At 35.0% G+C, this 12,072-nt stretch overlaps 1 protein-coding gene across 2 annotated transcripts; it reads right to left on the reverse strand.

The window, feature by feature from the left end:
• Positions 1-1,210: 1,210 nt before the first annotated feature.
• On the reverse strand, positions 1,211-4,645 carry LOC21400144 (alkaline ceramidase). 2 transcript variants are annotated; one of them, XM_024161755.1, is made up of 4 exons: positions 4,495-4,645; positions 3,031-3,371; positions 1,890-2,058; positions 1,211-1,703 (listed from the first exon to the last, which is right to left on the reverse strand). In XM_024161755.1, exons 2-4 carry the CDS (start codon positions 3,282-3,284, stop codon positions 1,545-1,547), a joined length of 582 nt encoding a protein of 193 aa, XP_024017523.1. In that variant the 5' UTR covers positions 3,285-3,371; positions 4,495-4,645; the 3' UTR covers positions 1,211-1,544. The 2 variants fall into 2 exon arrangements, with proteins under 2 accessions (XP_024017523.1, XP_010090502.1); XM_010092200.2 differs by having other exon boundaries at positions 1,211-2,058.
• Positions 4,646-12,072: the final 7,427 nt, after the last annotated feature.

Raw genomic sequence — 12,072 nt, forward strand, 5'->3', positions numbered from 1 at the left:
TATACGATCTTTCTTGGATTGAAAAAAAAAAGCTTCATAAAAAGGCACACATGACACCATCAAAAAAGAAGCCAAACGAGGAGTAAAAAAAAAATTCTCTCTCCACTCGGTGAGGTCATCTTGTGGGTATTTCATGGTTGTGGAGAAAAGAAAATTGAAAGGAAAAAAAAAAGGGTCTGAGCCATTATTGATATGGTTTTATCTAGGTTTGGGAGTGAGAGAGATGAGGTTAATTTTGTCCAAATAAAAATACTTATGTTTGTTGTTAACGGGAGAAGCATATACGATCTTTCTTGGATTGAAAAAAAAAAGCTTCATAAAAAGGCACACATGACACCATCAAAAAAGAAGCCAAACGAGGAGTAAAAAAAAAAATTCTCTCTCAACTCGGTGAGGTCATCTTGTGGGTATTTTATGGTTGTGGAGAAAAGAAAATTGAAAGGAAAAAAAAAGAGTCTGAGCCATTATTAATTTGATTTTATCTAGGTTTGGGAGTGAGAGAGATGAGGTTAATTTTGTCCAAATAAAAATACTTATGTTCTTTTTCAGCGTATTTATAAAACCTTAATTAAACAAATAAATTATCTTTTTTTTTTTTTTGTTTTATTCCATTACCATTACCATTCTTAACTGATGAAATTGTTCCTTTCAGTCCACAGCCTCCGAACCAGCATAAGTAACAGCGCAACCTTTTCTTTATCAAGAAGATTTCCATATCCAAGGGGTCAAACCTCATTAGCCACACCAAAATTCAAGGTCACATGAAAAGCAGCATCCAGTTTATCATTACTTTGAAGTTTGACCGCAGACCGATAACAATGTCAGAATTTTATGAAAATTCAAACTTAATTTGAATCACAATTTAAATTTTTATTATACGATTTTCTCTCATAAAAATTCAAACTTAATTTTTTTTTACTACATTATTTTATCTCGTATGAATTTATTTTTTAACTCAAATTCTCAACTCAAACGGGCAAAATGAACAAGGCTATCAAATATTTATATCCACAGATCTAACAGAATACAAAACCTTCTTGTCAAAGGGCCAAACCAGTTTGTCCTCCCTGCAAGAACCTAGAGCTTTCATCATATCTCCAACGAATTGGGATAAAAACAAATGCCTGGGACAGCATAGGACAATCAATCAATCAGTTACCCGTATTACTTGAAGTAAGACTAGTGCTTGGAAAATTTAAACACAAGGAAGTAGAAAAGAGTGAAAAGGTATAAAAGGAACCAAAATTCGATTGGCACATCCGTCACAGCATTGAGAATATGCCTCAAACAGAACTCAAACGGTCCAAAAGCAAAACCATCAACCTAATCAATACTGCAAACAAAAAGCTTATAGAAATATGTTACATACTCTGCTTTTAGAAATAAAATAAAAGACAAAATGCCAACCGACAAAATCTAAATGATCATTAAGATCCGTTGGTTAAAGAGAGAAACAAAAACAAAAAAATCGATCGATAGTTTGCTTTCCTCAACTGTCAAGACTTCTGGACCAAAGCTATACTTAACTATCAGAACAATATCATTCATTGCGATTTTGGTTTCTCAATCTTCACATAGGGCAAAAGTCCCATGACATGGACTATCTTAGGCGCCCATCCCCGCTGCTCAGCCCGGCAAAACATCAAGAACGTGTTTGCAAAGTAGGAATTGAAACCCATGAACACGTGCCACATAGCATGACCCTGCGGATTAACAGGCCACTGAGAGATCTTTTTGCAGAAAATGCAATCGCCAAGCCAACACAAACTTCCGAGAAAAAGTGTGGCAATGTAGAACTTTGCAAGCCACTTGGCAGAAGCATCGTTTGTGTATATGTAGTACTTGTACATTCGGGGTATGCAAAGCAGACAGAGGATCACATAATGTACCTTAAAGCCAATGCCAAAATGGACAAATGAATGAACAACAGCAAAGGCCGCACCATAGAGGAAGAGGAAGGTGGGCATTGTGCTACGGTAGTGCCAATCTGGAGAGTAGAGGATATATATGTAAAGAAGCATCTCCCAAACCATCGGAGTTTCATCACTCTGTTGTTGCCTGCAGATCAATGTTTTAAAGAACATCTTCAAAATCACTCAACCACAATAAGAAGAGATTGTGCAACAAAGTTGTAGTCCAAATCCTAAACTTAATAGCTGATAATAACAATTTCAGACAAAGATAACAGCTAATAGCCATACTTGGCTTGTAGTAAATAATATGAACAGAATCAGAGTTTGAGCCTGCCAACAAATAACTCAAGTTTACACTTCTCTAAAATAAATAAATAAATACATTTGCTTCATTGGGAGACCATCTTTCATTTAATGCTACTTTGCGCCATTTCTTTGGCTTGGTGAATAATCTTATCTACTCTGAACATTAGCATCCAGTACTATCAACCCATCCCCACTGTTTCTTTCTTTCTTTCTTTCTTCTTCTTCTTCTTTTCTTTTTTTTTTTTTTTTTTTTAAAATTAGGGGCTTTTGGGCAGGGTTCTTCTTTTTTTTTTTTTTTTTTTAACTAATGGGACGTTTGGAAGGGGGATTCGGGCCATGATTCGAATCATGGTTTGTGGCTCACTACATTATTTTCTCTCACAAAAAATACACGTAAAACGAGAATGGTTCTGAATTCATGAACCAAACATTGCGTAAGTCATTTCCTTTCCAAAGCACGTTTGATGTTTCACTGGACAAAGAATTTATGAGCTGAAAATCAAATACTGGTCAAGAATTATAGAAACTGCCAAAATGGTAATGAGACTCTTAACGACGCAAAAAGAGTGTAATTTAGAAACAAATAACGATCATCATATTCTACAACCAGATGGGCAACAGTATGCTTGTAATTCCCATAGTTACATTGAATAAATGTATGATACGGTGATGTCTTCTTATAGAAGGGGGAACGAACTTTCTCCTAAAAGTCTAGCATTCATATAATCCAATGCATATGATTTTTTTATTTCCCACAAAAACAGTGCTCCTTATAATTTATGAAACCAGCAACTAGAATCATTATACTTACACACGCTGCAACGTGGCATGGTACAACATACTCCCAATGGCGAGTATCATATTCGATATGTGAAGAACACTAAATCTCTTCTCAAACCGTTGTCTCAAGGCATTTACCAAACCGATCAGTGCCAAAAGAATGCTTGGAATGTTTGATAATGTGTTGTAAAACTCTGCAATGTAAGAAGAGTAGGCATAGTTCTTCTCGCAACACTCAGTTGTAGATGTAACAGGACCCCAAAAACTTGACATTCCATCAGCCATTCTCCTCTTCTCTAATGATGCTATGTATATATTCTGGCTCCAAAATTCCAGTAGTTGAAGAGTTTGTAAAAGCTATAAAAAATGCAACTGCATAAAACAAGCCAGGACATTACAAGCTAATGATGTAACTAAAACAAGATGAAAGAAGAAACATTAGAACAAAAAGTTCACAAGCTAATGGGAAAAGTAATGAATTTCCTCAATCAATCAAAGTTGGAACAGAGCAAAACTAAAAGCGGAATCAAAGTTGGAACAGAGAAAAATTAAAAGCGGGTTGAGCAATTCAGTTAAAATAACAACTTAACTACTCAACAGAGATTTTAATGTGGAGGTGTCTATGAATAGCTGTATATCAATGTCCAATTTGGCTCACAAACAGCTCGAAGACAAAAAGTTATCTTTTTATACAACGACGAAAGAAAACCAAGACTATTATCTCAATGTGACAAGATTCATGACGTACTTCAGAGTCTAAAATTGCCTAGTCAAATGTTGTGGCCATATTGCTCGTAATTCTGATATAAAAGTACAAACAATAAATAAATAGATCATAAAATTTCACAACATGATAATCATACCGATTTCCAACAAATATAAAACTAATTTCACAATTCTCAAATAATACCGATTTCCCACAATATAAAACTAATTCCTTAAATCTCACAAATATGAACTTCGAACAGTATCCAACTAATTACACAACCCAATTTACAACAAATACCCAATAATCAAACTAATATCATACTTCCAAAAATAGTAAAATAATCAACCAAAAATCACAAGTAGCTGAACACACAAACTAATCAACATAGCAATGTTCACCATCATCAACCAAAATCCATAATAGCAATTTTCAGCAATCAAACAAATTCCAAAGACATCAATCAAATACTAATAGGACTGTTTATTATATCCATTGGCTCAATCTCTCAATCTCATCTTCACAACACAAAACCAGTTTGCAAAATATAAAAAACACATAATAAAAACCCAAATGGGGAAACTCTACCATTACCATTATTAGCCAATGAGCTAAGATTTACATTCCAAAACAACCCATTTTGAGATTTGTAAAAAACTATGAAAGAAATTCCGTCCCATCACCAAATGGACGATTATAGCAGAAACGCTCACATCTCGTCCATGACTTGGTTTTTCTAACACAAAATCAACCCCAAATTCAAACAAAAATCAGAGACAGAAAACCAACCATGGACGAGCTTGGGGCTTGAAATCGGCTCGGAAGCAGGGCTGGCTACGTTGCTTCGCGACGCCAGAATGAGCTCTAGGGTCGACGGCTGGGGATCGCACTGATGCGCTCTAGGTTATTTTTTTTATTTTATTTTATTTTTAAAATGCACTTAAACCAGTACTATGTTCTATTCATTATTATTATTAGCCAGTCAAAAATAACCAGATTGCAAAGGCAGAGAGAATAAACGATTTTTGATAAATAAAAAAAAATTAATGGCTGGAAGTAAGAAATTATTAAAAATTTATTTTTTATTTTTTGTCCAACTAAAATAATTCCCTTATTTCTAACGGTTCGTTAGTTTTATTTATTTATTCTTTTTTGTTTGGAAATAATTAGGGCACCGTTCATTTCGCCGATTTGAGTTTAGAATTCGAGTTTTGCTACAGTAAAAAACTCTCAGAAACAGTCACATCTAACTTTTTTGCTACAGTAAAAAGCTCTCACACAAAATCACATATCAACTCGAATTACAAACTCGAATCAGTGAAGTGAACGGTACTAGGACCTATAAAAATACATTATGGGTAAGTCCCTTTAAAAAATTAAATAAATTATTGGTAGATGTTTAATTTTTAATTCTCAGATTTAATAGGAACTATTTATTCTGCGTAATTATTTATTTTATATTTTGATGTGTTTTAAACTAAATCTAATAGTAAAAAATATGTATTGTCAATACAAGACCCTACCATATAAAGATCTAAAAATGTTTTAAGTTTTAGGGCCGTTTGTTTTATGGGATTAAACCTATTATTTTTTGTTCAAACAGTCTTTTTTCTCGTATAAAATTTAAATTTAAAAAATTCTGTTATATTTTCTCTCATAAAATTTAAGACCACTGTTTTAAACACATATTTCAAACAGACACTTAATTGCATTGTCAATCTATTTCGTTGTTACAATTTTAAAATCCATAGTGATTGACTCACCCGTCGACATTGTGGGAGTTCCTTCAAAACGAACAATTGCGTCACAGCCACAAATTCGATTCTGATTCCATCTTTGGATATTCTCAAATGCCATAGCCGTTTGATTAAAGTCAACTTTTTACTAGAAATTTGAGATTTTGGCAAATTTTGTAATATGCGGCAGTGTTTTTTGTGCAATAGTTTTCATAATCCCGTATTTATGTATAATAAATTTTTGATCCTATTTTATAGTATAACAAATTGAGAATGAACCCTAAAATTTATGGGCCACCAGTGATAATAATCTGTATTGGTAGTATAAGTATCCTTTATTTATTTTTATTTATTTTTACATACTTAAAAAAAGGTTGAGAGGTTTCACTATTTTGTAACTTTTATTAACTGGTCTCTTACGCTACAACTATTACTTTATTAGTGTTTGTTATCGTTACACACTTACATCTCCTGAACACACTTGTTTTGTTTTTAGGGCCTATTCACTTCGTTGATTTGAGTTTATAATTTGAGTTGAGATGTGATTTTGTGTGAGAGCTTTTTACTGTAGTAAAAAAAAAAAAAAAATAGATGTGACTGTTTCTGAGAGCTTTTTACTGTAGCAAAACTCGAATTCTAAATTCGAATCGACGAAATGAACGGGTTAGAGTTTTTATTCATTACTAGTTGAGGCCACGTGCTATATGCACGTGGGGGTAATTCTATAAATTTTATTCTTGTATTAAATTTTGATTATTGTGTTATTATTTATATATTTTTTTTAATAATAGAGATCTTAGTTAGTTGTTAGTTAAGAATAACCTTAAAAATAGGAAGGATGACATAACGAAAAAAAAAAAAAATAAATGGGCTCTTTTGAAATATATATTTCAATGGGAACATGAGGATGAAAAAATAATTTAACAAAAGTGCATCAAAAAAGGACTACACTATAGAGAATCTTCTTTAAAAAATGAAAATAAGAAAATAAGTAAGAATGTATATCAGGAAAAAATGATAAGATTAAATGAGGGTGAGAGAAAAAAGCAAAAATAAGGGACTAAAGAAGCAAATAAAAAGGGGAAAGGATGATAAAAAAAAAAGCAAAAGGAAAAAAGTGAAAGAAAAAAACGTAAAAAAAAAAAAAGAATGTATAGTTGTTAAAAAAATGATAAGATTAAATCAAGAGTGAGAGGAAAAACAAAAAAGAGGGACCAAAAAAGCAAATAAAAAAAAGAAAGAGGACCAAAAAAACAAAATGAAGAAAAGTTAAAAGAAACCAAAAAAAATGAGGAACTAAAATAATAAGATTAAATAAAGGTGAGAGAAAAAAAAATAAAAATATGGGACCAAAGAGGCAAATGAAAAAGGAAGGGGGACATAAAAACAAATAAAAGGAAGAGAAGCAAGAAAAAAACAAAAAATAAAAATAATGGACTAAAATGATAAGATTAGGTAGGAGCGAGGGGAAAAAACAAATATAATGAACTAAAAAAACAAGTGAGCAAGGAAGAGGGACAAAAAAAAGTAAATAGAAGGGAAAAAAAAACACAGCAGCAAAAAAAAAAAGTTATAAAAGGGATTAAAATGATAATAAGATTAAATAAAATAAAGTGCAGGGATCACAATGTAATAAGATTAAACAAGGTTGAGAGGAAAAAAAGTTAGAGACTAAAGGAGAAAATAAAAAAAGGAAGGAGACCTAAAAGTAAATACAAGAAAGAAAAGCAAAAAAAAAAATTTAAATTAAAAAAACAGGGATAAAAGATGAAACGATAGAACATCATCAACGCTTTTAATATAATAAAGATTACCAAATGCTGATGACATCACATAAAAAAAGTTTAACAATATTTATATACGAAACTCATATCTTAGTAGTTTTGACATTGATCTACAGCATACTTGTATACATTGTAAATTCATTTTATGAATGTTACTCCATAGAAATTGTTATATGGAGAAAATCTCACACTCCATATCAGCCACTAGATGGTTGCCACATGGACGGTCACCACGTGGCATTATAAGTATTAAACGACCGGGCCAACCGAACACAAGGGATTCTATCATCCTAGGGACGTCAACTTTAAACACCGACTGTAAATAGGAAATAAAACCCTCAAGAGGACGACAGTACTGAAAAGTGCATCACAACACACGGTCGACCCCACTCATCCCGGGAACGAAGACCGCTTCAAGAAACACTAAAGCGCTGACCCCATCCACGTTTGTAAGGTGTGATAGCTTTTCAGATATGTGGCAGGCATTTAATGCATGCAGAGGTAGTGGCAAGACTGGTGGTCAAAATTAGTGGAGAACAAGGCTGACCAACCAACATCGCGGTCACCAAAGGACACTGTTCCGAAGAGTGGCAAGGCCACTTCAGAGTACGGTCAAGGGTTTGGCGAGAATGATAGTATAAAAATATGAGAAGAAAGGCTCAAGGCAGGGGGACTCTTTCTGGGAACACCCTCAAGACCCTTTCTCCCCTAAAAGACTCGTTGTAATATTATTCCAAAGTATTTTTCCTCCCAGAGAATTGTAATTTTTCTAAGAAGGAAATAGTAAAATGCTCTTATGCACTTGACGTAGTTCTATATTGAAGTGAATCATTATAAATTTCGGTGTTACTCTTCCTTCTTTTTAGTTTTTAATCATATTCTAAATCAATGCATAAACATAAAAAAATTATCATTAATCTGTTGACGAATTTTTACCGTGAACAAAAATCATAAAAGTTGATGAATATTCTGTCCTTTATGTTGCAATTTGCGGCTATTGCTAAAAGTCGTTCACCGTTTTGACTTCCTATAATAAGTAGTATTATGCAGCTTCGACTTGCATGTGCTTTGAAAAGGACTCAGAATAGGACATCACACCATAAAGATGTACTCTTAAGTTGTTATCCGCATTCAGAAGACTAATTGGCTAACTCATTAGTTTTTGAAGTACACTATATAATTATATCTGTATATTCAATCTCTAAGCCGCGATAATTAGCATAATTGTTCTTTATGAATGGTATTTACAAAGGTGGCTACATCATATTTTATTTTTACAGCCAATTTTGTATGGTTTTGTGGCTAAATGTAAACAAAAATGAAATGGTTACAATTTTAGGGCAATAACAAAAATTAATATTTTTCTTTTTTGTTTTATCAAAGTGTTGTGTTAGAGTCTATTTATGATTTTAAGAATACTACAACCTGGAAATTTCTCCGAGTGAGTAAATTGCCCTTAATATAGGGTTACATAAAATGACATTATTATGCTTTACAAAAAAAAAAACAGAAGAGGGTTTTATCAGATGCCCAAACATAGTGACTTTGATCTTTAATTTTATCAACTTCATTATTGAAAATTTTGATCTGTTACTAAAACTCAAAAAAGTTGTTGTCATTAAAATCAAATGGACAATTTCTTTCATGCCGAACTAAGTCACTTTGGCAGTGTTGATTTTGATTAGATATAGTGTCAACGGTACTGAATATTTTGTGTGATTAGAAAAACAAAGAAATAGATTTTTATTTCGATAAGATAGAAGGGAAGTTTTTGTTATTTTCCCTTATATTATATCTGTTACATGGGAGGCAATTGCAATATAAGAAAGAAGTATATAGATGATGAATGTATAGATGCATCATACATATGCAATACATAAATTCGTACGCAGGCTTCCTAATTTGACTGCTAATTAAAGTGCCATATACTAGTATAATTCATTCCTTTTACATGCGATATGATTCCGTGTGAAAGCAAATTTGGGGAAGGTGAAACTGACAAGTCTGACAGACATATTGTTATATTGTTATGAAAAATGTTTAAGAATACCATCAGTATTAAGTACCATTATTAATAGAAGATAAGCTTCACATGTGTGTCTCATATTTCAGAACTCATTTTTCAAAACGTAAATGTGAAACTTGTGTAGAGGTAAAACTAACAAGGTCATAATTCCAAACGATAGAAATGAATATTGAACCACTTGATCTAATACATAGTGATGTTTGTGACTTAAAGTTTGTTCAAACTAGAGGTGGTAATAAGTATTTTATCACTTTCATTGATTATAGCACAAAGTATTGCTATGTATATTTGCTAAAAAGTAAAAATGAAGCTGTAGAGAAATTGATGCCATAATCGGCCATTAAAGGCACCATTAAGCTCGGCATTAAGCACCCCATTAAGCCCCCTTTAATCACCATTAAGCTCCAAGCGGTTTTGGTTGAATGTGGAAGGTCTTGGGCCGAATCAAAAAATAAAAATTACAAAACAAAGCCTGCACGGAGCGGATTTTTTGGTTCGGCATTCGTGTCCGCAAGTCGGGAGCGCACACATTGGGACCCTAATCCGCCGGGACCGTGATTCACACCCCACTGCGTGTGAGAAAGCCTCTCTGGTATACATGCTTACGTAGGCTGCAAAGTACAATCACTTATAAACACCACCAAGGCTTCATTCCTAGCTAATGTGAGATTTTTACAATTTCCAATTACTTTAACCATTCCAAGTTACATACTTAGAACATCAATTTCTCATTCACCCAATATCCATTTTGAGTTTATGAATATTCGATTTCGATCTCCTCGTGATGGAGAATGCAAATCCATCGAGACCCGTCCTTAAAACCAATTGGGTCACATTCTAATACGGGCCTCAAAATGGGCCTTTAAAATGGCTTAAGAAGCCATTTTCCAACAGTGTTATTATTTATATTTTTCCTAATAATAGAGATCTTAGTTAGTTGTTTGTTAAGAATAACCTTAAAAATAGTAAGGATGTCGCAACGAAAAAAAATAAATGGGTGTTGATACCCAAAATTTTACACGGTATCGGCCTGGCCCAGATCTAATAAATACGACTTCAGGTATCGTACGTGGACTCAAGCCACATTTCGGGAACTTCTATGTGGGCCGTAGTTTGGCAGGCCAAAGAATGTGACCGGGCCCATTATATCTGGCCCAATTAGATCCTTGGTCCACTTGGGTTGGTCTTGGGTATATGAGGGAAGTAGGATAACGTGAGTTATGGAGGAAACTAGGAGAGGTAACACCAATTATCCAAGCTTATAGTTATTGTTCGTGCAGTTTCAGGCCTTCATGAATGCTGTGCACTAGGATAACCCTTTAGCCCAGCATATCCTTTCCCTGCCCGTTTCCTTCTCTTTTCTTCTAAAAAAAAAGATAATAATAATAAAGTCTCTCTTCCCTAAAAAACTGTGAGGAGCCAAAATATACACAAATAAGAGAAGGCAACCTTTTGACCGTGTGGCTGCCACCCTCTGATCTCACCCAAAACGGCCATGGGACTCCATTTGGCTGCCCAATAACCTACTTGTTCATCTTTTTGATAAGCCTCCCTCTGTAATCGACGAAAGCTATCGTTTAAGCACACTGGAAATGCCTTACCGATGAAGACTTTCAGGGGGGATTTCAGCCAAAGTTCAAAACGGTTGGTGGGAAAACTTTCCTCCCCTTACCACGTTCCTTGTCTATAAATACTATTGTTTGAACCTCTCACGGGACGTCATGGAGAAAAGAGGGAAGAAACACAGGTCGAAATCCCCTGTTCTGGCTAATTTCTCTGGATTTTTGGGTTTTCTATCAGAGCGACTGACAGGGAATTTCATTCTCCATAACTTCTGGCAGTCCCTCTAGAACAAGTTTCTAGGCGTTCTCCCTATTGGAAGTGGTAACAAAAGCTCCCCGAAGTATCAAAATCCCTTAGCCATGGCCAAACAGCTCCCATGCGCTATGTCCGTCGGAATCATGGTATTCACAAGCATAAAGATTCGACCCCATTACCCACTTAGGAACCTCCTCCATAAACTGGTCACATTCCTCTCCCACACTACATGCTCATTGGACGCTCCCCATAAAAAAACTCTTCACTATCTCAGAGCTGAAGCCGTAACGGGTGTTGCCCTCGGATACCGTCGTCCCCAGGGACATCCGGGTTTTGCCTACCTCAGCTGGGGCCAACATCATCCTCTTGGCCATTATCGACGCCAGGAAGTGCCCTTAGTAGCTCTTCGACCACGTCAGATCGGCAAGAGTACAGTCATCGCGAACCAGAAGGGGCCACGTGTCCCCCACCTTCCACGTCGACAGGCCTTCACCAAAAGAGCCCCAACAATGCTCGCCTGATGTAGCCAAAGTGCTCGCCTCACCCTGATAGTCCACCTGTAAAAGAAATGGGGGCTAGCGTCAAGAATCTAAGGTTAAAATAATAATTATGGCTTGCTTACTTATGGTTTGTGTCAGATGTCTACCGTTGGAAAAAAGGGAGAAGGGGATCCGGGAAAACAGGGGACAACTCAATGGGATTCTGACCGGGGTGCGCCCCGAGACTTATGGATTTACCCCGGTACCTCAGGTTGAGTTATGCAAGAAGCGTACCCTATGGATTATGGCTTATGGTTCATATCAGGATGATAATGGTTATTCCTTCGACAATCTTATGGCTTATATACTTACAGTTTGTGTCAGATGGCTGTGGCTAAAAAAAAAGGAGAAGGGGACCCAGAAAAATAGGGAATGACCCAATGGGATTCTGACTGCGGTGTGCCCCGAGACTTATGGATTTACCCCGGTATCTCGGCTTGAGACACGCAAGAAACGTACCCTAT

Source organism: Morus notabilis, unplaced genomic scaffold, assembly GCF_000414095.1.
Source record: "Morus notabilis unplaced genomic scaffold, ASM41409v2 Scaffold370, whole genome shotgun sequence".
In the NCBI taxonomy this organism is placed as follows: domain Eukaryota; kingdom Viridiplantae; phylum Streptophyta; class Magnoliopsida; order Rosales; family Moraceae; genus Morus; species Morus notabilis.

Bases quoted from the DNA above. Each gene is read 5' to 3' on its own strand.
- LOC21400144 (XM_010092200.2), bottom strand. From the start codon at position 3,284: ATGGCTGATGGAATGTCAAGTTTTTGGGGTCCTGTTACATCTACAACT. The intron at 2,059-3,030 runs GTAAGTATAATG...ATTGATCTGCAG, and splicing joins CATGCCACGTTGCAGCGTGT to GCAACAACAGAGTGATGAAA.